This window comes from Aythya fuligula, chromosome 6 (assembly GCF_009819795.1).
Source record: "Aythya fuligula isolate bAytFul2 chromosome 6, bAytFul2.pri, whole genome shotgun sequence".
In the NCBI taxonomy this organism is placed as follows: Eukaryota; Metazoa; Chordata; class Aves; order Anseriformes; family Anatidae; genus Aythya; species Aythya fuligula.
The window spans coordinates 37,958,345-37,984,972 of NC_045564.1; the positions used below are offsets into that span (position 1 = coordinate 37,958,345).

General features: G+C 42.1%; 2 protein-coding genes across 16 annotated transcripts in view; one reads left to right on the forward strand and one right to left on the reverse strand.

Moving 5' to 3' along the window:
• The window catches only part of FMNL2 (formin like 2), a 104,202-nt gene extending 100,940 nt beyond the window's left edge, over positions 1-3,262 (forward strand). For 4 of the 10 annotated variants that reach the window (XM_032189608.1, XM_032189612.1, XM_032189615.1 and 1 more), the window contains one exon: positions 1,098-3,262. In XM_032189608.1, coding sequence (XP_032045499.1) covers positions 1,098-1,207 — 110 coding nt within the window. In that variant the 3' untranslated portion in view covers positions 1,208-3,262. The remainder of the gene's footprint in view (positions 1-1,097) is intronic. The other 6 variants (XM_032189609.1, XM_032189618.1, XM_032189613.1 and 3 more) reach the window with 4 other exon arrangements.
• A 1,910-nt stretch (positions 3,263-5,172) lies between these two features.
• PRPF40A (pre-mRNA processing factor 40 homolog A) lies at positions 5,173-25,975 on the reverse strand. 6 transcript variants are annotated; one of them, XM_032190156.1, is made up of 26 exons: positions 25,901-25,975; positions 24,554-24,691; positions 21,682-21,762; positions 21,244-21,274; positions 21,008-21,030; positions 19,730-19,807; positions 19,518-19,628; positions 18,954-19,074; positions 17,645-17,669; positions 16,865-17,164; positions 16,369-16,477; positions 15,768-15,832; positions 14,983-15,147; positions 13,373-13,481; positions 13,015-13,165; positions 12,068-12,201; positions 11,673-11,787; positions 11,417-11,508; positions 11,145-11,261; positions 10,519-10,656; positions 10,305-10,400; positions 9,522-9,608; positions 9,345-9,441; positions 9,187-9,248; positions 7,787-7,921; positions 5,173-6,385 (listed from the first exon to the last, which is right to left on the reverse strand). In XM_032190156.1, exons 1-26 carry the CDS (start codon positions 25,934-25,936, stop codon positions 6,293-6,295), a joined length of 2,709 nt encoding a protein of 902 aa, XP_032046047.1. In that variant the 5' UTR covers positions 25,937-25,975; the 3' UTR covers positions 5,173-6,292. The 6 variants fall into 6 exon arrangements, with proteins under 6 accessions (XP_032046047.1, XP_032046044.1, XP_032046042.1 ...); XM_032190153.1 differs by having other exon boundaries at positions 11,417-11,520; positions 25,901-25,974; XM_032190151.1 differs by having other exon boundaries at positions 19,730-19,831; positions 25,901-25,974.
• Between the last annotated feature and the right edge of the window lie 653 nt (positions 25,976-26,628).

Here is a 26,628-nt window from a genome sequence, read left to right on the forward strand (position 1 = left end):
GCTGACCCCTGCGTTTTCCCCTTTCCCTCCCGAAGTTAGCCCCAGGTTGGAGGTTAGCAGCCTCGTCCCCAGGTTGGTTTAGCTCCTGGTCCCGTGGTCCCCATCACCCCCCCTTTGGGTACCAGGGATGGGCCAAGAGCCCCGGCACGGCCCCTTCTGCCAGGGGCTGCGGGGCCTGGGACTACCAGGAGGTTTGAGGGAGGCCGTGCCCAGCCCAACACTAATTCACTTCCCAGGCAAAAAAAATCAAAAATCTGCCTGCCCAGGAGGTGCAGCGTGCCCCTCACATACTGCACCCTGCGGGGAGGCAGCTCTGCAGCACAGGGAGCCCCGCCGGTCCCCTCCACAGCGCTCCTAACACCGGCTCTCGTTCCAACGTCCATCTCCAGCTTTCTCCATCGCTCGACCCATCGCATGCTCAGTGTCTCCCTTCTCTTCCCTCCCGAGCTGTCACCCCCTAAGCAGCAGCCAGGGGTGGGCCGGGGCAGTTTTTGTGCTGTGCAGGGGCGTTGGGGTCAGCAGCAGCTCTGCGGGCAGGCGGGCTGGTGGTGGTGGGGCAGCCCTGGGTCTGCAGTGGGTCGCAGAGGAACGGCTGCTTTGAAACACGGGTGGGTGGGGAGCACGAAGTCAGGCTGTTCTGATAAACTCACGTACCCCTGTGCCCTCTATTCAGTGAGTTTCATGCCGCATTGCAAAACGCCTGCAGCTCACACCAGGGTTTTAGAAGCTGCAAGGCCGAGTAAGGCCAACTGGCTTCAGCTGCTGTTGCCTTTGCTAACGAGGTTCCTCAGCACCAGCTGCCCAGGGGTGGGGCGAGGCTCAGGCCATCCTGACTGTGCTGACTCCATTTGGGCTCAGCTGCACCTCGGCGCTTCCCCCAGCGTTTCCTGCTGCTTGGGCGCGTGGCCAAAAGGGCCCCTCAGTCAGCGTCCGCTCACGGCTGCGCCCCTCGGGGTGACGGCCCCGCTGCTGCTCCTACCCAAGCTGCTTTGATTGGCTTCCAGCAGGACCTTTCCTTGTCTAGAGAGCGTGTGTGTGCGTGCGTGTGCCCGCGGGAGAGACCCCTGTGCTGACGGCGGCCGCTTTCCTCTCCGCAGATCTTAGAAACCAGCCGTACCGACGGGCCGATGCGGTGAGGAGAAGCGTCCGGCGGCGCTTCGATGATCAGAACTTGCGCTCTGCAAACGGTGCTGAAATAACCATGTGAGCTGGAGACCTGCGCCTGCAAAGTCGAGGGGGTGCTCGAGCGATACCTTGTCCATGTGAACTGTGTGCTCTGCCGCTTTCTGACAGCCCTGGGACCGGTAACGGTACTTCCTAAAGGGCTCAGAGACCTAGAAAATGCATAGGAACGTCAGCGATGGGCTCTCCACTCAACTGTAGCTAACAAGTGCCTAAAACTGAAGTACCTGCTCAAATTAATCAAAGCAATAGGACTTGATTTGATTGGGTATCTTTTTACACCAATACGTTACTCAGTATTTTTAACCAAAATGTACAATATGTGTTGGTTTCGGGTATTTAGTTTGGTTTGATTATATAAAAGTTTAGCGATCGGCCTTCTGTCGGCCGTACCTGGATCCCGGCTGGTTGTGAACAGGCTGTACCTGGATGTGCTCTGCGGAGAGCTCCCTGAGCTCGGAAACGCGTTCCTGCGCTGTCAGCTGAGGGATTTACCTTGGCTTCAGATGCACTTATTGGCTTTTTCTTTTTTTTAAAAAAGAAACCAAACACTTAAGGGCTTTTTCTGTATGTAATAGGGAGATGACGACAAGAAGACCCGTTCCTTTTTCCACCATACACAGACTCCACACCACTGTAGGTAGGACGTGGTAACACGTAGGTCAGCGATCACACGATTTGTAACAAATGAGCACTGCTCTTCTCCTTAGGATTCTGATTTTGGCGGTGTGCAATGCGGGGCTGAGGCATGAGGGATACTTGCGGGGACAAACGCGTTGCGAATGCACAGAAGGAGAATGGTGGCTACGGCAGTTACTGTGCTCTTCAGATAGGGGCAGCTTTTGAGTAACAGTGTATTTATTAATTAGCACTAAGGTATTAACATCTCAGTAATCAGTATTAGGCTTCTGAGGACCATTACAGTTCAGTTACTAGCACAGAGAAATCATCCCGTGCCCTGCTGCGTAGGATTAACATCCCCTTACAACCCAGTTCGCATCTACGTTGTAACCCCCCCCGGCGTCCTTCGACAATCGAGTTCAAATTAAGTCCTAAGGTTCGTTTGTCGGGTTCATCTGTTCAGTAACACTCCAGACGGGTTCCACATTGCATTTCCAAAGCTTAAAAAGGGACGGGAGCTGCGCTGTGCACGCCCCACTGCCAGTTTGCCCCAGTACCCCAGGGTAACGGGACACAGCGCTCCGTGCCGGCCGGGCACTCGATTTTCTCAGACGTGAAGAACTGGACTGCAGATAAAGTTGTACTTTCCAAGATACATTTTGCTTACAGCTTACCTTTCCTGGTATCGATGCATCAATATGTTAATTGTAAAATTTATTGTATAGTATTTAACCACTGAATTTCTTTTCTTTTACGTTGTGCTTATGTGAACCACTGGTGAAGGTCCCATTTTTCTCGGATAATGTGTAGTTATATGATAATCTGTTTTTAAATGTACAGATATTTTGCTACAAAATTGGTGCAGTTTTTTATGGTTTTTACACTTCTCTTTTATTCCCACTTTAGCCTCTGGGTAATATTGTAAATATTGTTTAAAAAAATGCATCAGCCTGTGCTATACAATCTGAATGTTATTTTAACTTATAGTTTTTGTTTTTATATTTAACTAAATGGACAGTTTGGGGCTCAGTTACCACATTGACCTCTGCTTACCTATTTACAGGAAATTTACTTTAAAACTGCCACCTTCTTGCATTTACAGCAACATGTACTTGACATGCTAAAGAGAACATGCCACGTGGCCTCTTTCTTCACTGCTCGTGACAGAAGAGTGTTTGAATCTGTGTAAAAAATTCGGCTGTTAATTTAATAAATTGGTAGTCAAACGGTTGAAACCAGTAGCTTTCATATTCTTAAGCTCAAAGGTATTTTTTTAAACTTCAGACAAAAATTCTCGTTCAACTGGACTCTAACGCTGGCATGTTCTCTTTAATATTTTTCTAGTAATAGACCTGCTTCTTAGCAATATTAGAAATGTTTTATAAAAGCAGTTCATGTTACTTTCCTGGTCTGTTCCTGGCATAAGATCAAATAAACTATTTACACTACTAGCCCGCAATCCAGGCTTTTTGGGCTGTGTGAGACGTTCAGAGTGCCTCTGCTCCTGGTGCTGCCGGTGGGCACGGCCATGGCGTGCTGCAGCCTACACCTGGCTTCAGCTCAGGGCTGGGTTTTAAAAAGAAAAAGGACAAAGAAGGAAGGAAGAGTGGTGCTTCGGGGTGGTTGGAGTCTGGATAAGGCTGGAAGTGAAGCACCGAGGCCAGTTCGCCCTCCCCTGCCAGCATCCCGCCCAGGCAGAGCCTCCTCTCGCAGTGGGTGCCCCCTGCAGCACCCGACTCGTGCAATGCCCACTGAACGCACAGCGCTGCTGCCCACCAGCCCCAGCATCTCACAGATTCGTCTTGTGTTTCACTACGGCCTCACCATATTAAAGGCCTAAACTAAGAGAGACAAACTTCATATTTTAGCCAAAATTCAGATTTAATTTTAGAAGGTTTAACAAAATAAATACAGCGCAATGTGGGGGGAGCATGGGGCTGCCAGCCCTGGCCCCCAGGCAGCTCCGAGGGGTGGTTGCCTTTGGGAGGGCAGCAAAGCAGAGCAAGTCAAACACAAAGTTAAACATCATCATAGGTACCATTAACATTTAAAAATAACTGCTTTTGCTAAAATCCTTTAAAGTTCAAGGCAGAAATGAAGCATCTGAACGCAGAGCATCTTCGTGCTGCCCAGCGGGGAGGCACAGGCAGGGGATCTCCACTGCATCCTGGACAGGCCAGCAGAGAGGTGAGGCCACAGAAAAGGAGGGAAAAACGAAACAAAATAAAATGCCCACTTAAAAAGTCTTGTCATTTCCCTTAAAATGAAATTATGCCTTACCAGGATTATTTTCTAAAAGCCTCATTTTAAGATTTTGTTTTGGAAGATCTGATTAAAGAGACGTAATAAAAAAATCTGATTTTTTATTTTTTTTTTTAATGGAAAAATAAAGGCAAACCTTCTTAAAAGCAGTATTTACTTAGAAACACATTTTCCTTATGTAAGTTCAGCAAATGCAAGGCATTAGCAAAATACTGTACACAAGTTCTGTGTTTGCAAACCATTATGACCAAACCCTAACTCTGTTCCCTCTGCATTTCCCCGTCCCGCATCTATATCAATGTAAAGCCAGCGTAAGACAAGATTTTCAGCTAACCTCATGTTCTAGAAATCAGTTGCAGTTTATTTTTTTCACTTGGGCATTGCTGCCTGTTACACTATTTACACATTTCCATCTTAAAATACAAACCCAGGGAAGTGAGCTTACAAGGGTAACAAAATACGTGGGTGAAGTCGCTGCTGACCGCGCGCAGCCCTGGGAGCACCGAGTTCCCTCTCCGCTTCATGCTGCCGGGGAGCAGCCTGGAGCAAAGCCCCTGCCAACGTTTCAGGCTGCAGCTTCCCAGATTTGACACAACCATTTCACTGTAATGAAGGAAATACCACACATCCTGCTGCCCAAACCCCTGCATTTATTTAAGTGATGGGCAGTAAGTGGGGGGATGAGCAATTAATGCTCAGCTGGAAAGCAGCAATACCACAGTGGGCCCTGGACTGACCCTCCTCTACATACCAAATGATCTCAGTTAAAAAAAGTTATCATTTCCTGCTAAATAGATCAGCTGTCTCCAGCATTTTGCATTTCAAATGACTAATTCTGATCTCGAGCAGTATTCTTAAGAAGCCTGAGTCACGTAACCACCCTAGCAAGAAAATGTGCTGCATGAATTGGACCTTTGGGGTTATTTTTGCGCTAGTAACAGCTGTCATACATTAGGAAAAAATGCACTGAAAACAGAGCTAAACTCTAAATACAGCCTTCAAGTATCGTTGTGTGAGCATACATTGCTTAAATCCAAGAACCAGAAGACAGTAATTTATCAGAGCTGTACACAGCATTTAAAACTAGAAATAAATACTAGTACACACTAGGAGACAAGGTTTAATAATTGATAAAAATGTACAAAAATATTCCAATCAAACGTTTCAGAATGTGTACCACAGCGGTCACTGCTTGTTGCTGAACTTTCCTAAGAGCAATCAGAAAGGAGACGGAGCTCAAGCTTCTTCCTTTTCCCTTTTTAAGGAAGGGTTTAGCACACACTGAGCTTCTAGACACGGATACTGCAGCTGCTACTGAAAACCCGGTGGTACATTCTTCAGCAGGTTCTTAAGGCAACATACTGAAATTAATTTACAGGATTTTTATTTCGTTTAAGATTTTAACGTGAAGATAAATGCTGAAACAGCTGCAGCTGTTCTGGATCAGGTTTTAGCTAATACAAAGGGCAGCTGCGAGCAGCAGCACCCTCTGCCGGCACGGCACTGAAGCACCCACTGCGTTTGTCGGCCACATCTGCATTTTATTTACCATAAACATTCGCTTGGAGATGAGACTTAGATGTGAATCTCAGCCAGGACGTCAGGTCTTCTGCTTCACATAAATGCTCAAAATTGGTTTGGCCAGGAATGTAGTTCATAAAAAAACAATTCCAAGATCTGATTATTTTTGCAGTAAAGGTGAAGAAAGGGATTCATTACTCCCCTTCCCCTTTCAAAAATAAAACCAAATTCATAAGACAAATTAAGCCACAAGAAACTATATTAAAAATCTTTCTAAAAAACGAAATTTTACCTGCCTACATTGGCCAGGAGAGACAGTGTTACTACCTTTCTAGGAAGGACCGTACTTAGGAGATGCTTTGCTAGAAAGGTGCCAACACTTTCCTTAGCCTGCAGACAAGATCCAGCGAGAACTGAAATGCCTTCCACCGTGTTGTTCCCTTCAAAGGGCTCTCTCCGTGGCGAGCAGAACACCCATTCTGCCTAGCAGGTCAAGGACAGACATTCAACTTGTAACTCAGAATTTTGTTCACTTTTCTAGATTTGATGCCCGTAATAATAGTACTTGAATGTATTTAGGTGGTCAGATTAAAACCCACTGTTATTCCAACAATGGAACTCAGGATATCAGAACCCACATCCTGAATCAGACATTGGTTTCTTTTATTATGCCACAATGTAAACATATTTGGTATAAATAACGTTCTCATTGATCTTCATCCAGTTGTTCCAAAAGAGTCCGCCTCTGTTTTTCCAGCTCCCCTTCGCTCAGTTCACTGCCTGAAGTATCCCAGTTACCCTGCAGAGAGAAAAAGGCTGATGGTGAGTGATTTATTTTCCACGCTTTGTTCTCCGGCTGAGGCACAGCAGGGGCCCCCCGTTAGCCTCCTAACCCTAATGCAGCGCGTTAGGGAACGCTCTGCACCGAGGCTCCCAGCTGAAGCCCAGGCTCTCTGAGCACGAGAACCCCCCAAACCTATCCTGTACAGCACACACGTCCACAGTTGTTCCTGCACAGAATTTTCCAGCAGGACTTTTCTACAGACACTTTTACTGATAAAACACATTCAAGAGCAGTGTTTCTGGTGCCCCCTGATGCCTGTAAGCCCTGCAGTGTTTAAGCCACCTCCTCACGGTCCCAGCACGCTGCTCAAAGCCCCGCGAGCTGCTCGGTGCCTCTCTCGCAGGGCGTTCAGGCAGCAGCAGTCACAACAAGAGGCGGGGAGGGAAAGAGGGACATTGCAAGCTAAGCTGAGGTCCTCCAGTAGACAGTGACCACTTAATCACACCTGAGTTCACGTTCGCATTCAGCCACATAATTGGGTTTTTCAGCGGCGTTCAGATGAGGCCAAAGCAGCTTATTTTAAGAAGATAATGCAGAGAGCAGCCATCTGCCCTCCCACCTCCCCAGGGGAGGCAGAGCACACGGGGCGCTATCCAGGACAGCGCCATCAGCACCATCCAGCTAACCACAGCTAGGCAGATGATTCCCACAAAGACACCCCAAGAAGCTGATTCCTCCCCCCTCTAATTATTTTTTTTCATTAGGAAATGTTTGCACGTCTTTGAAGACACTGTCCTAAACACCTTCCAAAACCAGTTCCATGCAGAACCACCACAGCAGAGAGCAAGATCACAGCTACAAGTACACTGCTGTATGATTTTCCAGCTTGAGAAGTGAAAGAATTTAGATTTTCTTCCTGTATCAGGCTAACACCACTCAGCACAGCAATTGCTACCTGAACAGTGACAAGACGACTAAAATTTTAGAATGGAAGAGCCCCGTGATCAGTCAGATCTTTACCCAGCTGTGCTGCTCATTTTCCTTTGAGATCAATTTGGCAAATTGGATGGAAAAACAGAAAGGCAGTCTAATCATAAATAGCACTTTGTCACAGTATGGACTGTGCTCCAGTACGGTCTATGCCTCATTCACACTTTACATCACCAGCAACAAACAGCATTTAGCCAAATAATTTCACACATCAATAACTAAACACTAAGTGAGGGCACAGAGTCTGCATGGCTCAGCTTTGGCTGAACATTCAGTCCTTTTATATATGGAGTGGGAACATAAATAAAGCTTTAGCACCTTACTTAAAGGTAAACCTTTTATGACCCTTTAAAATTGCATACTACAGCAACCCACTGATACATAAAGCCCAAAGGCATTACACAAGAAGGAAATAAGAAAGCTTACAGAATCTTTTCCAGGTCGTTTTTTAGTCGGAGATTTATGTTTTGATTCAGATCTTTGTCTAGCTCTATCCTTTTCACTTTCTCTCTCTCTTTCTTTTTTGTCTTTGTCTCGTTCAATATCTGATTCTGGTGAATCCTTTGTAAACAAAGGGAAAATATTAAATATTAATATTAACTGTGTTAGATATTAGTTTACAGAATACCAACACTTCAGAGAAGCCTGACTTCATTTTAACATAGGCCATATTAGAAAGAAACTGCTTGAAGCGGTTACTAGTTTAACACATCCTATTAACCAGGGCAGAAACAAGTCATTTCAAATCACATTACTGAAGTGATTTGAAAAGAAAAGGAGAGAGTTTTAAGAAAAACCATTTACCATTTTCAGTGCATGCTAAGACAGAGCACGCTGGGTGCCATACAATAATCTCTTCCATACACAAATGCCATTCATTTAACAAGATTTTTTCCTGCTCCGGCAGGGGGATTGGACTAGGTGATCTTTCAAGGTCCTTCCAGTCCCTAACATTCTGTGATTCTGTGATCTCTGGAAAGGGTGAAGGCTGGTACACATTTTTTTCTGCTAACACAGTTGCTTTGCCATATTTGACTGCTTTAATGCTGCTGGGCTTTTACTGGACTGAGGGATTAGGTGCTGCAACCGTGCTTTCGTTCTGCTTCATCCCAGTGTTACTAAGCTTATGTGAACCTGTGCTGTGATCCATTAGTACTAACGTGTTACTCAGTGCCTAACAATCAGTATCCCCGCTCTTTGTGGATGCTGTCTGTTGAAGGGCACAGCTAACTGCTCAGAAGTTACAGAAACAAAAGAATAGATCAGTTTCAAAAAGCTCTGCAGCAACAAGGAGTCCAGAGACACCAACTTCTTTCTTTACCCAACACCCAAATATTTTACCCAAAAATATTCTTTGGCCTCAACTGATACAGAGTGAACAAAAAGCTTTCTGCTCTTTAGGTTGTTTTGATGCTCCAGCACGTCTGATGTCAGAGCTTCTAACCCAACCCTGATACTCACGCAGACAGAAGGAACGTTGCTTAGCAAAAGGAAAAGATGGCAGGGATTTTATAGAGCGCTCCATGGTAAAAGCCAACGCCAAGACTTGCCATGATGATAAACAACAATTAGCAGGCTACAGTCCTTCATACTCCCTCAATTAGTTGCAGTTACCCCCTCCCCCCCCCCCAAATTCTGGGGTTTTAAGTACTTTAATGTTAATGTGTATGTAACAAAGTGACTATTATACCAACACCCTGTCTGATCTCACAGAATGCTTACTAGAAAGACAGCTGGTGATCAAATACCTAAAAAAGGATTGCTAAAACTATAAGGCATCAAGTTGTCCCTTAAACTAGCTCAAAAAAAAAACTAGTTGCACTTACAGACTTGTGTCTTCTCTTCTTGCTCTTTTTCTTGTGCTTTTTTGACTTCTTGTAACTTCTCTCTGCAAACATATGGAGAAAAAAAAAAAAGTAAGATTACAATTACCCAGCCATAACAGAGTAACACTAATTTGAAAGCAAAGAAAAAAGTCTCATACCAGATTCTGCACTGGAAGAACGCTCAGACACAGATCTAGATTCTGACCGTTGCCTTTTCTTCTTTGAATGACTATCATCATCCTCAGACTCTGAGCCCTTGATACAAAAAATGCGGTTAGCAAGACAGCATTCCAAGTAATTAATTACAGGAGTAGGTTTTACAACAAACGCCTTACCGAACGAGAGCGAGACCGCTTCCTGTGATGTTTTTTAGACTTTTTAGAATGTTTCTTGTTCTTTGAATGATGGTGCTGACACTCGTGCTAGAGTACATGAAAAGGCAAACGTTAGAATTGATCTACAGGGCACGGCAAGAAACTAATGACATCTCTCATCATCCACAAGGCACCTATAGCTGGCAGTGATTAAAGATAATCAAGCATTTTGTGTGTCAAAAAATTATACACCATTACCAGTACTGCCAAATTAAAGCTGTAGTAACAAGCGTTTAGGAGCAAGGAAACAGCTAGCTTCAGGCACGGATGCACACAGCTCCCATTACCTGTACCCATGTTTCAATGCATCTGAGTACTTGTTCAAGTTGGCCTAGAATATACAGCATACCTGGCTTTGCAAGATTTGAAATTCTGAAATTAAGCCATTTTAAAGTCTCCTAAGCTCCAGAAAATGAAACAAAACCCATATAGTGTAGGTGTTTCAAACTCCTATCTCACACTGTCTAGAAAAAGACAACACCTTTTTCAACAAGAACAGTTAAAAAAACCCACCGTAAATGTTGCTTTTAGTTAACTTTTGAAAATTCTTGCAGGGAAGCAGATTAAAAGAACAACTACATATCAAATAGTAACATGTTTCTTCAGTGCCTCATTTTCAAAACGAGGTTGTAATAGCCATCATTTTGGGAAATGCAGAACGTCTGTCTCTTAAATTATATGGAAAGGGAGACAATCAGGTAAGATTTTTTTCGGTATATTCTCTAATCAGAAAAAAATAATTACCTCTAGTACATGCATGAAATCTTTAAATATTCTTTTTCTTTCGGACTCTAGAGTGATGTCTTCAAATGCTGGCTCCTTCACAAATCTATCTCTGATCTGTAAGAAAAACAGCAATGAATTACTAATATGAAATATGGCCATTCAGAAGTGCTAGCATACAACAGCCTGTTAAATATATTTGGAAAAACTTTCATAGCTAAGTGACAATACATACATCTTCCCAGACAGCATCCAATTCAATCGGAGGAGTAGCTTGTTTCAGCATACTCTTGAAGGCAGACTCTTTCCGCTTCATTTTACGAGCTTCTTCTTTTTCTCTCTCTCTCTCACGGGCTTCTGCCTTTTCTAGCAGCTATAATAAATTAAAGTTGTGAGATTATTTGAAAAATATCAAAATGGAAGGTTAATAATTCAGTTTCATGCCATTTTTGGAAAGCCCAATGACAGTTTACCTTTTGAGTTTTCTATTTGTCATTTCTACCTACCTGCTACTTTAAAGCGTGCAAGTGTTTCTCAAACAGAACCTAAAATATGTTTAATACCTGATGCAAGCCAGACTGACAAATGCATAAAAACCCTTTAACAAGATAAATTACAAATAAGCACGATAACATTACTGAATTCCTACTGAAGTGTTTCACTTTTCTCAAGATGAAATGCTTATGGTTTCAGATAAAAAATCTTCTTGGAACTGTTACAGGATAAATGGCTCTAAAACACAGCCTTTTTCTTAAATGTTGTGACAGCAGTGATAACAATACAGTGAAAATAAGTGCCAACTCTTATTTTACAGGGATTTTGTATTATTATTTTGGAACATTCCTATATATTAATACTTACACTATTGAAAGCCAGCTTGATATTTCCTGCATCTAAAGTTGTAGCTCGTTTAGTTGAACTGATGACCGTAACAAAGTCTTCAAAAGAAGTGTTCACTTCAACCACAAATCCTTTATCCTGTAAAAAAATTCCTTTGCATCAGGTAAGAAATTCTCACATTAGTGGCGACATACACAAAGTAAAATCCTACCTCCTGGTAGCAAAGATTTTACTTGAAAGAGATATTTGGCATTAGAATAGAAACAACATAATGGGGCGTTTTCCCCTCTCACCTTTAAGATGTCTTTTATTATCTTCTTTTCATCATGATAACGTGCTTTTAAGTCTTCAACATAGAACTTGAAAAGATCAAGTGCTGTTGATCCTGATGAAAAAACTAAATAAGTCAAAAGCTAGCTCTAATAAAAGAGCTGCATTTTTTTTTTTTTTTTTAATTAGAAAACATACAAAAAACCCTGCTTTACTCTACCCTAAGATTAAGAGCTTCACACCTTACTTTTAACAGGGTTGGAAGGAAAGAATTCTTACCAGGTTGACCAAGCATATTAGTGAATCTGATGTCAGAGCTTATGGTTGGGTACAACTCCATCCAAGAGGACATTGAATGTAATTGTCCATGCTCATGAAGTTCATCTAAAAATATCTGTAAAATACAAGCAAATTGGAAATTCATCATCACTTATACTTCCTACTTTGCTAAGAGCTGAAATGAATACTCCTGACAACTGGATTTCCGTATTCATTAAATTTTTAATTTTCCATATTCTCGCAGTTTCTGGCGAACAGATTTATTACATCACAAAGTGGTGCACCTCTGATATTCGATTCATTATATGTACCCATAGCCTATCCTATGGGATAAGAAAACACTGAGTATCTAATCTATATGACATGTCTAGGACAGAAAAATGAAGTCCACCAACCTGAAAAGATTCTCTGTTTTTACGCTGCCGCCTTCTTTCTCTAAGCAAGCTTTTCTGTTTTTCTTCTTCCTCCTCTTTTTCCAGTGCCCTGATATGTTCTTCAAAACAGATGAGCGCATCTTCCTTATCCATATCTAGGAACAGGTAACAACAGAGCATTAAGAGTAAAAACTAAGTACTGCTACTCAGTAACTGTAAGAAAAGTCTTAAGAGATAACTGTTGCCAATTTTTACTATTAATGGAGTGAGGTGAAAATTCATTGACCACTGAAATATATTAAAGACCTGTGCAGCAGCAAAACCACCAACCCTCCTCCCCTCCAATCTGGCAACCTGGCTAAATTTTCTTTGCCAATACAGAGCATGGAAGTCTTGGTGAGAAAAATATTGTGGATGAGCACTTGTGCATCTCCCTCTAACATCCCAGGTATCTTACAAACATATGAAAAAAGTTAGAACACAGTAACTCTATCAAATACTTCAGCAGTTGTGCAGAAGCATATGCTGCTCTTAAAAAACAGGATCAACCTATTTACAACAAAGACGTAAACATAATGGAAAAAAATACCTTCTTACTCAGAAGAGTAAAAAGAATCACTGCTTATAAGAAAGCAAACACAGAAGAACCTCGGTCTAGCAGAAAGCATTGTATTTGCCACAGTGCTTACGCTGTCAAATAATCCTTCAAATTTCACAGAATAGCAACTACTGAGGTAGTTTAAACCCTGTGAAAGAGGAATCCATTGCTTTATTATTAAGAATAATAATTTTCTGAAGCTAACACTCTTTCTGAGGAGCCAAAAGAAGACAGGTCCATTTACATGCACTGCTCAGCAGCTGTCACAGCTGCTCCCAACCACACAAGAGCAAGCCATAGCCAGGAACCCTCACTGCTAAAGACAAATCCATTCCCTCATCCAGAAGAAACGCGTAGACTTTTTACATACTCTGAAGTTCTTCGTCTTCTGCAAATGTAGGATTGTCCATCAGATACTGCTGAGCCTCTGACCACGTAGTGCAGTAAGTGACATTAGCCATGTTATCTAGTATGTTCTTTAACGCTTCCCAATTCCTCTTTCGCAACTGTTTGGCTTGTTCCTGAGGAGAAAATGTAGTAATGTAACAATGCTTATTTGGCTCCCAATCTCTTTCCTACAAATTCCCCCCCTTCTGTTTGCATTTTGACTGTCCCTGAACTACGCACAGATTTGTGCTGCTTGTAAGATCTCTTTACCAAGGGGTGTAAACTAATTTACTGGTAAGTCAAAAAAAAAACAAACAACAAACAACAGGTACAAAAGTTACCTTCTCTTTCTTAGACAGAAAAAAGAGGACATCCTCATAAATTTCAAGACGATCACGCTCAGATATTGCATTCCAGACTTCCATCTCCCCAAACATTTGTTCAGCTTTTCTAGACAAAGAAAGAAAAAGCACACCACAATTTACTGGTGAATACTAATTTAACATGTTATTGCAAGACAGCGGGACATCAGCTACATTATAGGCAGTAATGCTTTTGTACAACATCTCCCTAATTTCTCTCTTGGACAACTTCCGTGACAGCTTTATCTCCCTCTTACAAACAATGAAAACAGTTGAAAATCAATATTCCTCTCCATAAAGTCCAGGCTCACCTACAATTCTAGTAAGCACCCTGTGAAAGCAGCTGAAGAAAATTTTCAATGACAGGCCTATCAGACACACCCCCCTTTGGGCAGTTGCAATGTCTTTCTTTTTTCTTTCCTATTTGTGAACTAGACAGAGAAGACTAAAGTTGCACTGTCCTTTAGATTCAGTAATGTTACACAATAGCTATCAGATTTAACCCTTAAAAAAGAACATGTAATAAACAAAATCAAATTAAAAAAGAACATGAGTTTTAAAAGCCACACAACTACCGATTTTTTGTAGGTGGGACATTACCTAGAATAAGTGGTTGTCTGCATTCACCTAGAATCTTTATCACTTAGAAAACCACAGACAATGTTGAGTTTATCCACCACAGTGACTTAAACTTCACACAATTGTTTCTCAACACTTCATCAAGTCTTTCTGGAGAGAATAAAGCCTTACCAGTCTGCATGCCTACTACCTGAAACCAACTATCAGTGTTCTGGATTAAATTGTGCTTTAGAATCAATCCAAACAAATGAAAGCAACTTCTAAAGATAATCTAGGCTTAAAGCACAGAAGGGACTGTTCACGTGCTTAACATCACATATCTAATGAAGTTATCACAGCTTTACACTCAGACCACATTCCAACAGACTCCAGATTCAGTATGCATAAATGCAGGATGCTGATTCACCTGTCTTACACTAAGTTGCTTGATGTCAGTGCTCAGAAGTACTTGACACAGTACTCAGAGAGAAGAAAAAATCTGAGTCTGGACAATTTGTCAACTGAGATTTTAAATTTGACTGAACTTTGATAATACGGATTTCTGGCAGGCTTGGTATTTGCTATGGGCTTAATAACCTGACAAGTCTATCACACTTCTATTTTAACACTTGGGATGTTGGTCCCAGACATGCCAAAATTTGACAGCATTTACACAATATCACACTTCAGGAACAAGCTATCAGACTTTCTTTGTTCTTGATGGCAGATGTAACAGAACAGCTCCCAGTGTTGCCGTTCACCTTTACTTATTTGAAATTCAACCATATGAGTTGAATCAGTACACCACCCCTCTGTGTTACCTCTTTTTTCTTTCTTTCCTGCCTATTTTGCCTGACTTCAATACATTCTGTGAAAATGAGAAGAGTTGTTTTCCCATAAATGTTTTACTTTCCAGCTTTTCAAGGCTGAGCAAATGCAAAGGCTAGCATTACTAAGAGCAAGCCAGGAACGTTTAAGGATAAACTTGCCAAGTTAGCAAAAGTCAGAACTTCATTTAAGATTGATCTTACTTGTATCTTGTTGTGGATGTCATCTTTTCATGGTTTTCAAGAAAACGCTGGAAGGATTCTTTAGCTTCTTTGTATTTTGATCTTGCTTCTTCTTTTTCTTCTTTTTCTGTTTGAACTTTGTAAGCATTAAAGGCTTGCTTTTTTTCACTCAACTTTGCCAAAGCACTTTGTATAAAAACAAAAACACGAATATGAATTACAGACAGGAAATTAAATTATAAAAACAAAACTGTAGAGTCAAAACGTAAAATAGATCTGAACAATTCAAATATTTGAGACAAAGTTCTATTTAATCTATGTGGCCAGTCATCGCCCTCTCTCTCCTTCAAGAGAAGTGAAATATCATTTAAAAAGAAAGTAGTAAGAACAAGTCATATAGAAAAGCAGTTAAGAATAAAACAAACTACTATCCTATTATCAGGTTGTGTTTACACATTTCAATATTTTTATAATTGATATGCAACAGTTTTTCTGCCAATGTTTATGGCAGCCGTCCATTTCAAGAAGTAACCTAGAAAGTCTTCAGTTCCAGTCAAAAGCATGCCTTTGTTCTCAAGCAAGTCATTTAAATTGACAATACAACTGTCAATTGCCTCATCTTCTGCAAATCAAACATTAAACCTAAGACTTGTGCTTTACATACTAAAGGAACAGCATTCCTTAACAATGGCATATGTTCACAAGTGGACAAGTATGTATTAAACCGATCAAAAAGTTGCAGTAAAGTCAAACTACCTCAAATAATATTTGTATAGAAATGTAATGAGAAAAGAATCAAGCAGTACCTGTATCTAGGATCATTAATGATCATTTTCATAGCTTGCTCCCAGGATGCATTAGATGGTACTCTCTGTCAAGACATGACATCGTTACTTTGGCACCAATATCTAACAATGAGAGCTTCCTTAACAAAAAAAATCCTCAGAAAGAAAAGCACTACATATTTTAGGGTTAAGACAACATTCATTGTTACAGAACTTAATTAACAGTTTATTAACAGTCAACTTGAGAAATGAAACTAGATTCTTTGGTATTATCACTATTCCTACAATAAATTCTCCTGGAAATTTTTCTCACTTGAGAAAACACAGATTCTATACACTGAGGGAAAACCAATGCGAATCTCATTTTACTCTTATTTAACCTCCATCTTTAAAACAAAGATGATAAAAATTTAAGACTTAAACAATCGTACTTCTGAAAAAGGCTTAATCCGTACATTGTTTTCACTGTATTTATTTTCCCATATTTCTTGTCTAGCATGTAAGTCCTCTTTCACAATGCTGAGAAACTTTAAAAACAAACACAAAAGCCCTCTAGCTGTACCTAGCAAATGTAGCTCGTGCAGTTCTATAAAGCATTAAGAATAGTAACCAACTGAAATACCTTTTCTTTCAGGAGTTCTTTAAATGCTTGCTTTGCTTCTTCCTTTGTATTCCATGTATAGGTTTTTTTAACTGGCTGTGCATCATCGTCCTCTTTCTTTGAAGAAGCACTATAAACAAAAATGAATTATTTTAGTATTTAAGCATTTTTTTTTCCTAAGTTAAAGTCACTGAAGAATCATATAGGGTAAGTGTGTAACATTACCCCCAGAGAACTCTTAAAGCTATTCAAAATTTATCAGCTGTGAGCCACAAATGGTTCTATAGTAGCTTTAGGGGAAGGCTGACAAGAGGGCATTAGATTTTTAAAAATAGATTTAATACTCCTTCCTCTTTCTTATTCATTCTTCACTGCTGCCATTGAGATCTGTGCTCATGTTTCACTGAAGAAACAGCCAGTTGTCAAAGAAGCCTGGCCACCTAGAACTGGAGATTAACCAGATCTGACAAGCAATACAGAAGTTCCAAACTCGTAAATCCTATATAATTTTTCTTACTCTGCTGAACCCTCCTGCTTGGAAGAATCATCTGTTGCATTAGCTGCAGCTTCTGCACTCTGTTCCTGTGCAGCAGGTGCAGAAGTTGCTTGCTGTCCCTGTTCCTCTGCTGTGGCTGCGGCAGTACTCTCATTTTCTGTCCCAGAAGCTGCAGCAGTTTCTCCTTCAGAGGCTGCTGTCGCTGCAGTAGTGGTGGTGGTGACAGCTGCTGCAGTTTCGGCAGCAGTTGTGGCTGTGGTGCTTGCATTTGCTGCTTCTCCTGTAGCAGATGATGCTGCAGTTGACTCCTCAGGTTTGATGCTGTAGGTATCAGAAAAGGCAACAGTAACATTTAAGCACGGGAGACCTTAACAGTTTAGAGAAAACTGTAGTTTAAAGAAGTTCAAGTAGGAAGGGAGAGGCTTAGGTCAAGTTACAAATATTTTTATCTTAGAATAATATAAAATAATCAGCTCTGAGATAGGAAGGTTTCACTGAAACTATGCATTTATGTATTATATCATAGGATAATGTCACAGAACAGCTGCGGTTGGAAGGGACCTTGAAGATCACCCAGTTCCAATCCCCTTCCATAGGCAGGGACACCACCCACTAGGTCAGGTTGCCCAGGGCCTTCTCCAACCTGGCCTTGAACACCTCCAGGGATGGGGCATCCCCAGCTTCTCAGGGCAACCTGTCCATACAAGGACCATGTTTAAGATTCAAGGACTACATTCTACTTTTAAGAAGTAAAGGCAGCCTAACATAAAACACAGCACTAGTAACACACTCAAAACGTACCTGTTTTCTTCTGCTTTAATCATTGCTAAAGGAGAAGAAGGAAAAAAAACACAAATCAAAATACAGCTTTAAAAAAAATGTTTTATGTATGGTAAGAAGTCATTGTTAGCATGATTTAATAAAAGCACAGCTTTAAGTATCTTCATTACCACTGTTCTTTGAAAAGTGAATTTAGTTACAACTGAAACAAAATTTAGAAAACCCATTAGGGTATATGAAAGGGATTTCCTCATTTTAAAGTAATTATTTCAACTTCAGACTATTTCAAAGAACAGAATGTCAAGCTTATTGAAACAGATCTTTCCTTCTTTCTTATTCGAACATTCATTGATGCTCATTAATTGTAGTATTCTATATATTTATTTCATAGACGGCTGATCTTTTAGTTTTTCATTAAGATCTTATTTCCCTTATTATATCAAACAAAACTGTTTTAAAAGTGAAGAATGAGAGCACATCATCATGTTTGTTTAAAAAAAAAAAAAAAAGAGACAACATTCTGTGTCCCTCCCCTCCTGTTTTTACAACAGAGGACAATACAAACATACTAATATATTTTTGCCACAACAGTTTCTCATATTTTTTTAGAGAAATTAACTGGAAATAGTTACCTAAGCAAAACCTGACAAAGTTTTGGCTTTCAGTAGACACTCTGCTTTCAGTATAAAACATATTACTATTCTTAAATATTACCATTCTTAAAATTCTTCCAAGACACCAAAACAAAATGCATTTCCTACTTGATTATAAGCTATATAATATTATTGGAGTCCAGCACCCTTTTATCCTGTTTTCCCAAGTCAATGAGTATTACTATGGTAGCCCCTCTGCTTCTTGTCTTCCCCCACAAACCAGAACCCATTAAAAAATTCCACCGAAAGCTCATGTTTCCAAAGAATTGGTGGCTAAGAGTGAAATCATACAACAGACTTAAATGAAGCATCACCTAATGTAATGAGAACATGCACATAGCCCTGAACCAGCCACAGCAATTACATCCTAATTCAGTTCCTGTTTAAGGACACCAGGGGGAGCTTCTGCTGCTGCCACTAGGTAAGTAGGCAAGAACTATGTGCATTATGGAGAACTGGGTGGCAATGAGGTAGAAAAATACAAGGCAAACAAGAATGCTCCATAGAACTCTCAGACTGCACTAACTCTGTAGCATACAGCTAATTCCAGTAGTTTTCATTTCTAGCAGAAGTGTAACTCCTGTGCTCTGATAACAATCTTTTGCCATAGCTCATGCGTGTATGCGCACAGCTTGCAACCCTCTGTCACTGTCCTTACTCAACTTTGTTGACATTACCTTCAAGATCTTCAAGTTCTTTGGGTTTTGCCCAGCGTGATTCCTTTGTTTGGGAATTATAGTAGTATGGCTTTCCAGAATCAGATTTGTACTCTTTCCAGGGACACTTTGACAACAATTGCTAATGAAGAAAAAACAAAAGCATAAAATCAAGTTTACAGTAATATCATATAATTAAAAGACTGCCAGAAGTGAGCCATAAGCACTAAGCCAAGAAATCATTTAAGAATCAACAAATACAAGGCATCTACTTGCCAAGGAAAATCCTCCCTAGTGATGTAAACACATCACTTATCTAAATACTGAAGAATGCCACCCTTTTGATTGGGAAAATTTACATGTACATTGAAGAGAACTGTTTTAGTTCTGTCCATTTCGCAGCTTTAAGTTCCATCAGTATAAGGAATTGTATATAAACATATTTGCAACATCTCTAATTTTAGGAGTTTGCTCCCAATGATAAAAACCAGTAGGCACACCTGTTCTGCATGGTAGTCATGTAGTAAATTCTTGCCTTCACACAAACTTCCACAATACAGTAACTTTCCTTTGAACTTAGTTTACCTCAGCTGGTGTTTTGAGATCATCTGGCTTCTCCCACGTGGACTGCTTTGTTTCAGTATTATAGTAGTATGTTCTTCCATCAGGTGATTTGTGTTCCGTCCACGTAGATTTCTAGGAAATTTGAATATGACATTAGTGATGAACAATAACTTATGACCAAGATGCTACCAAAAGCCACTACAAAGTGCAATACAAGTGGAAAGCAGATAAACCTGTTTAGAGTGGTCTTCATTAACAGAGCTGTTGGTTGTGGCGGTTTGCTGAGCTGCACAAACTACAGGATGTGTTGTCTGAGGGCGAAACAAAACAGAGCTCTGAAAAGACATTCTGGTTACTATTTGTTTTTCATTTCAACGTGCATATTAAACATAGTAAATAATTCAGCAGCAAAGAAAACGCAGCAAAACAAGATCTAAACAACGTTAAGTTGGTATTGTTTTCAAGAATCTAGTTTGTGCTAAGCTATTAAGTCTTCTACCCCCTCCCATTCAGCAATCCAAGGTAGCCAATTGCCATCAGAAAAGAAAGGAAAAGTTAATGGGATCAGACCCTAGCAACTTCAAATAATAATCCCCAAAGCATGCCATGTTTTCAAAACTAAGAAAAATTTGCTTCAAGGAAATCCGACTTCAAGAGTTCAACGTGAACTCAGGAGTACCTTCTTAATGCTTCTCAACAACAGCTTACATAAACTTACTGAAATCAGAGGTGGCAGAACTCAGCTTTAGCTGAAATCTGTTCTGAAAATCTGCCATTTCAGTTAGTGACTATGGCTGAGAAGAAACAACCCCTTCACAGGTCAATTACACAGAACGCAAGTCTCAGAAATAGAAGGACAACTGATAGTCACTTATATTCATCAAATAAGTGATATTCATTTAATAATTACACTAGGCAAAAAATGTGCTTATAAACAGCTCTTGTAATAGAAGGGAGATTTTAAAAGAAAAAAATGTTGGAACAACTTTCACTTCTTCAGTCCAAAGCTACAACTCTACCCCAAATAACTGCCTAGCCTGACACTGGCAGACTTAGAACTCTTTAAGACAGAACGACAGCTTTAAAGTAACATGGGTATTTTTAACCCATCTGAACAGCAAGTGAATTATATTCTAGACACCTAAAAAAAATCAAAATAAACTGCCCTGCATACCAGAATAACTAGACAAAGATTAATTTCAAAGTTCAAAAATTCATGGAAATAACAAGAAAATCACACCTTCTACTTAAGTTCAAGCTCAATTCCTTTCAATAAAAATACTAACGACACAGAAAACATTATGAAAACCTTGGCAAAGCAGAAGAAATGCATTTGAAGCTATTAATTTTAACGTTAACTACCAACTGATAATCTAATGAAACCTTAAATCATAGATAGGCCAGCAAGCTCCATAAAAGGAGGACAAAAAGAAAGTTTTAAATCAGTAGAGCCATGTTTGTGCAACACCACGCTTCTATCAAAGACTTCTAGAATTGTGATTTTCACCTACCTGAGTTCCAGGTGGCGTTACACCTGAAAAAAAAAAAAATCAAAAAAGGCTGGTTACTTTTTTATTCCTAGGTAAAAACACACAAAATTAGAAGAAAAATAATTTCTCTGGGGACCAGTGACAGCTAAATTATGTTTTACAGAAGTGTGTGTGGGTTTTTTTTTTTTTTTTTTTTTTGGTACTTCACCTAATTTTGGTGAAATACTTTGAAACAGTAACAAAGAGCTTATACTTACCTACTTGCGCGTCCATGCTGTTCACCCCTGGCTGTAGAAACAATCAGCAGATATTTAAGCACCAAGTACAATCAAATCAATAAATACAGTACTTATCCAAACAAGTGTGTCTAGCTGCAAAATGCTCTGATGTCTTAAATACGGATTCCTCGCTTCCCATCACCCACACACTTATTACTGTTGACTTGAATTAAGAACATCAAGCTACTTCTCAGAAAGGCAATACACAAAATCAGCTACAGCGGGGGTCTCTCCTGCCATCATCCCAATATTTCTGTCTTTATCTCCCAAATAAATTATCTCCTACATAAAGCTTCATCACAATTAGCAATTGCTGTTTTCTTCAGCTGGACTGTGAAAAAAAGATATAACCCTGCTAAACAAAAAACAACTGACACGAAGACATTTTAAAATTCAAAAAAGTGAAATTAAACTCACCGGAACTGTAGGCTGCATAGCAGCTTGGGACATGTGGGACATCATCATTCCAGGCATTACTGACTGCATCATTCCAGGCATCTATAATTAAACAGTATTTCAGATATACTTTATGATACTTTAAACATTAATTATGCCACCTCTCATCTTTGTTCTAAAATAATTACATGACACTTGCTTTAATACAAATGAACCTTCTAAGCATTTGGCAACAAAAAGTAAGTTACATCTGTAGAATCCTGATGCCTACAAAAACTTACAATAGGAGTAACACATCTCAATTATTCTGAAGTCTGATATGTGATATTAACAAAGACCACCACTTCAACAAAAGAACAGCAGCAAATGATGAGGTATGTAATCTGTGTGATAAGCTATTACAGGAAGAAACACTTTACAGGGACACTAGAAGAATGAATTTCTGCAAATAACTTCAAGATGAAGAGAGCTATTAAATTTAAACACCAAACCCACTGATTTCTGAACTCTTTTTTTTAAAACACAGATGAAAATCTTCATGTAGACACACAATATTAAACCATGTACAACATGAACTTGGTAATGGGGATAAACACTGTACCACAGCAAGGAAAAGTTTCAGTCTAGCCTCATATCTGAGTTTGTTGGGTGATCTGACGAGATACAGAACACGGAACTGCTACTCTGATAAGCTAGCCTTGAATCCAGTATTTACACTGACAGTCTCAGGATGGTAAAGGGATGGTTATGTAGAAGTTACGCACTGAACCGATACGCTGAAAAGCTGATAATGCTACTGAAAGTATTTAATATTTTGTATGTTTCCCATTATTATTAATATTTTTTTTTACTGATCCTGACTTCTAAGAACTGCTAAGCTATTAATAAGTGGCAAAAGGAACAAAATATATAATCGAGGTATTGCCTCAACACAGTTTTTTTTGGCCACCGATCCCAAACAGATCTCTAGAAGTCAACCCCCTTCATCCTTTCCGTTGTGCCCCTTTACCTTTATTGTCCTTGGCAGGCTGGCCAAGAGACCCCATCCCCCCGTATCTTCAGGGAGCACCAGGTTACCACTCTCCTCATCTTGCATCTCGTGGGGAAAGAGGGTATGTGGTAGGGCTACTGCTCCACCCTCAATCCACAAGGTTTTCTTGGGAGGGTGAGGGAGGAAGGAAAGACTGGAAGGCGGTCCCTCCTATTCCTCGCCATCCTGTAGAAGCAGGAGAAGAAAGCACTCTTGCCCCACTGCTGCTTCCAACTAAGGGGGCTCTGAGAGCATCAAGCTTCTTAAAAGCCCTGGCCCAGGTCCTGCAGAAACCCTGAGCACTGCTCTGTTTCTGTGTGACACTAACACACAAAGTAAAAAAATAAATTAAAAAAAACATCTGTTGGGGAGGTGACCCTACTCATTTCCAAAAGGCCTTCCTTCCTCTGACTGATGCTGAGAGGAGGCCACACTACTGCTGCTATTACCTATGCTAGGAGACACTTATCCTACAGGGGCTCACCTCAGAAAGGAGACAAGCTAGGAAAACATCTCGTTCTGCAAAGTTTCCCAAATAACCTCCAATAACTACTGGAAAAAGTGGTTACGACCCAAGGAAACAAGCCAACATGAGCTGACACTTCCACCTGTCCCATCCTCAAGGCCACAGGATGATTGAGCCTCTAATCCCCTCTCTGCCATGCCATTTTCTTTAGCTTTTTACTCTACATCTACCAAAAATTCCTCAGTTCTCTACCTACATTGCTCACTAAAATATTAGACACTGAAATGGGTAAGAACGTTACACACGTATTACATGGGTAAGAATCGTGGAATAGAAGTAAACAAACCAAAACACCTGTTAAGCAAAGAAATAAAACAGAACTGCTATTTAAGTTTTTAACAAACACATGCAAAAGCTCACACCATTAGCTATCATACTAACAGTCAAGTCCTCCTCACCTTTTAAAACTGCATTAATTTTGCAGATCTAACAGGCTGCAAAGCCATGCTGAAGAGTCCTCTCAGGCTCAGTGTGTCAGTGGAAAAAAAAGAAAGCACATGCTCTATCCAAGGTACTGCAAAGGAGCACAAGGAGTGGCCAGGATGACCTCAGGGGCTCTTCTTGAGGCGTTAACCATTCCTGCCATCCCCTCACCAGGATGATTGCAAACCCTCAGTTTCTACTTAGGCAAACCATTATCACAAGCACTTCTTACATCCAGCAAGAGATCTGCTTCTTTACAAGTTCAAAGTTCAATTGGAAACCACACAGGAAAGGATTTTTCATTATTTAAAATAAAGCTTTAAATGTGCAAAAGGCACAGCTATGATTCTGACTACTGTACCTGTCAACCCAGCTTCACACCAGGCAATGTGAATGGCCAAGTTTATTTGTCAAACTGCGCACTCCACTAACAACAACAGCATATTATACATCACTCCCTAGGATTCTGGAAGGAATTCTGCAAAAACTCAAGTTGTAAGTGTTTTTCCCATGTAATTTTCATCCACCTGGACAGAGCAGATAGCCAAGAATGAAAGAAACACAAAGTTCTCTACTTTTTCTACTTCCAAGAAGAACCAACACTTCTTGATCCTAATATGTATTAAGATGACAACCTGACTTCTCCAAAATCCACACAAATCCAGCAGCAAGTTTTTTATTCAATTTATAGGTTCATACCTACATCTACTGATGCTTAAAGGGCAAAATGAAGTACCCTGATTATCTGCTATAATGAGAGGAGTTTCTGTGTGTTCCACACGGACAGGAACTGTGGCATGAGACACCCTGAAAGATTAACCTTAGCATTGCAAGCTAACGTGAGACTTACCTACACGCGGGGATGACCTGACATCGTTATGGGAAGAAAGAAAAAGACACTAAAAATGCGTTACCTGCCCCATCGGCGGTCCTCCCATGGGAGGCATCATCTGAGGCATCATACCATGCGGAACCGGCGGCATGTTCGGTGGCCTCTGCCCCATGGGGTGCATTCCCATGGGCGGGTAATGTGGCATCCCTGGGTGTCCCATCTGAAAGGCAGCAACGAAGGAAATGCAATGAGTGAGAAGACACCAATTCAGAAACGCATTAAGAACAAAGGGAGGCTGCACGCTGAAATGAAAGCTATTTGATCAATTTTAACTCAATACTGCATAACGACAGTAAGCATTTGATCTTCCAGGTCCTCTAGAGTCATGAACATTAGATCGAACAAAGTTTCAAAACCAACATCCAAGTGAAACCTCCACAAACCTTTCTCAAGCCACCTTATGGCTTGGCACAGACAAATCACAGAATTGTAGGGGTTGGAAGGGACCTCGGGAGATCACCGGGTCCAACCCCCCTGCCAAAGCAGGTTCCTCAGAGCAGGCTGCCCAGACAGGCGTCCAGACAGGCCTTGAATATCTCCAGAGAAGGAGACTCCACAACCTCCCTGGGCAGTCTGTTCCAATGCTCCGTCACCCTCACCGTGAAGAAGTCCCTTTGCATGTCAGTGCACAACTTCCTGTGCTCTAGCTTGCAGCCATTGCCCCTTGTCCTATCCCCACAAACCACTGAGAAGAGGCTGGCTACATCTTTCTGTCCCCCACCCCTCAGGTATTTATACACACTGAGGAGATCCCCTCTCAGCCTTCTCTTCTCCAGGCTGAACAGCCCCAGGTCTCTCAGCCTTTCAGCCTCTCTGTGCCACCTTAGGGCTTGGCACAGACAAGCACGCTAAGCTTGGGTTTGTAACTCTTTCTACATGCTCTTCTGCACAACTATGAGTGATTTTGCTCATCGTGCAAAGTTACGTGCATTCCTTTCACTCCCCATATCCTAGTCTGGAAGAGTTTTTATAATGAACTGGAGCAGTTTTTACAGTGAATGTGGTCAGCACCTCTTTATTAAACAACCGAACTCTGTTGCTCTTGCGATGCCTGATACGGCCATGCTGCAAGGACACAAATGGCTACGGATATGAGATATCATTCATTTAAAATTTTCGAATTAAAGCATGGGCCTTCAGTTGTGGCTGCAAGTACTTGTTCTAGGAGTACTTTAGGAGCTGCACAGCGAGGGAACTTCCTCACAGAGCACACAGCAGAGCCTCACAGCACAGTTCTGCAGGTAATTGCTCCAGCTCACTACAGAACCACCCCCTGAAGGGATCATTCCGCTGCGGCGGCCGCATCCCCACCCCCCCACGCCCCCCAAACCCTCTCCCCATGGCCTCCCGGCGCTCCCCCCGCACTCACCATCAGCGACCCGCGGTCCACCGCGCCGGGCCGCATGGCGGGGCTGAGCAGGCTGCCCCCGCCGCACCTGCCCAGCAGCCGGCCCCGCAGCGGCTGCCGCGAGGAGGGCCCGAAGGGCATCAGCGGCTCGGGCTCGCCGCGGGGCGGGAGCAGCGGCGCCAGCAGGCTGACGGGCTTGCCGGCCGGCCAATCGGGGCGGCCCGCCAGCCGGCTGCCCTTCGGCGATTGGTCGGCGGCGGCGGCGGCCACGGGCCGGACGGCGTCCCCCGGCGTCAGCTGCATGAGGGGGGGCGGCTTGGGCAGCGAGAAGGGCAGCGGCTGAGGGGAGGCCGCGGCCGCCGCCGCCGCAGAGTCGCCGCCTGACATGGCCCGGCCGGGAGCGGCTGCGCCGAGCCCTGAGGGGAGAGGGGAGAGGCGGGGGCGGCCCCCGGGCTGGGCCGGGCCGGGTGAGGGCGGCGGGGCCGGGGCCGGGCCCGGGAGCGGAGCCGGAGCGAGCGCGGGGGAAGCTGCGGCTGGGCCGAGCCCGGGGCACGCCGGGAAACTGGTCACGTGGGCGCGGGGCGGGGCACCAGGAGCTGGGCGGTACCACAGCGCTTGAAGGAGGGGGGGAGCAGCGCCGCGGCTGACGCCCTCCCTGATTGGGCAATCACGGAGGGGTAGGGCGATCCCCCCCCTGCGCCAGGAAGTAGATGGAACGCGCCGGCTCGAAGGCTTGCGCGCGTCCGTCC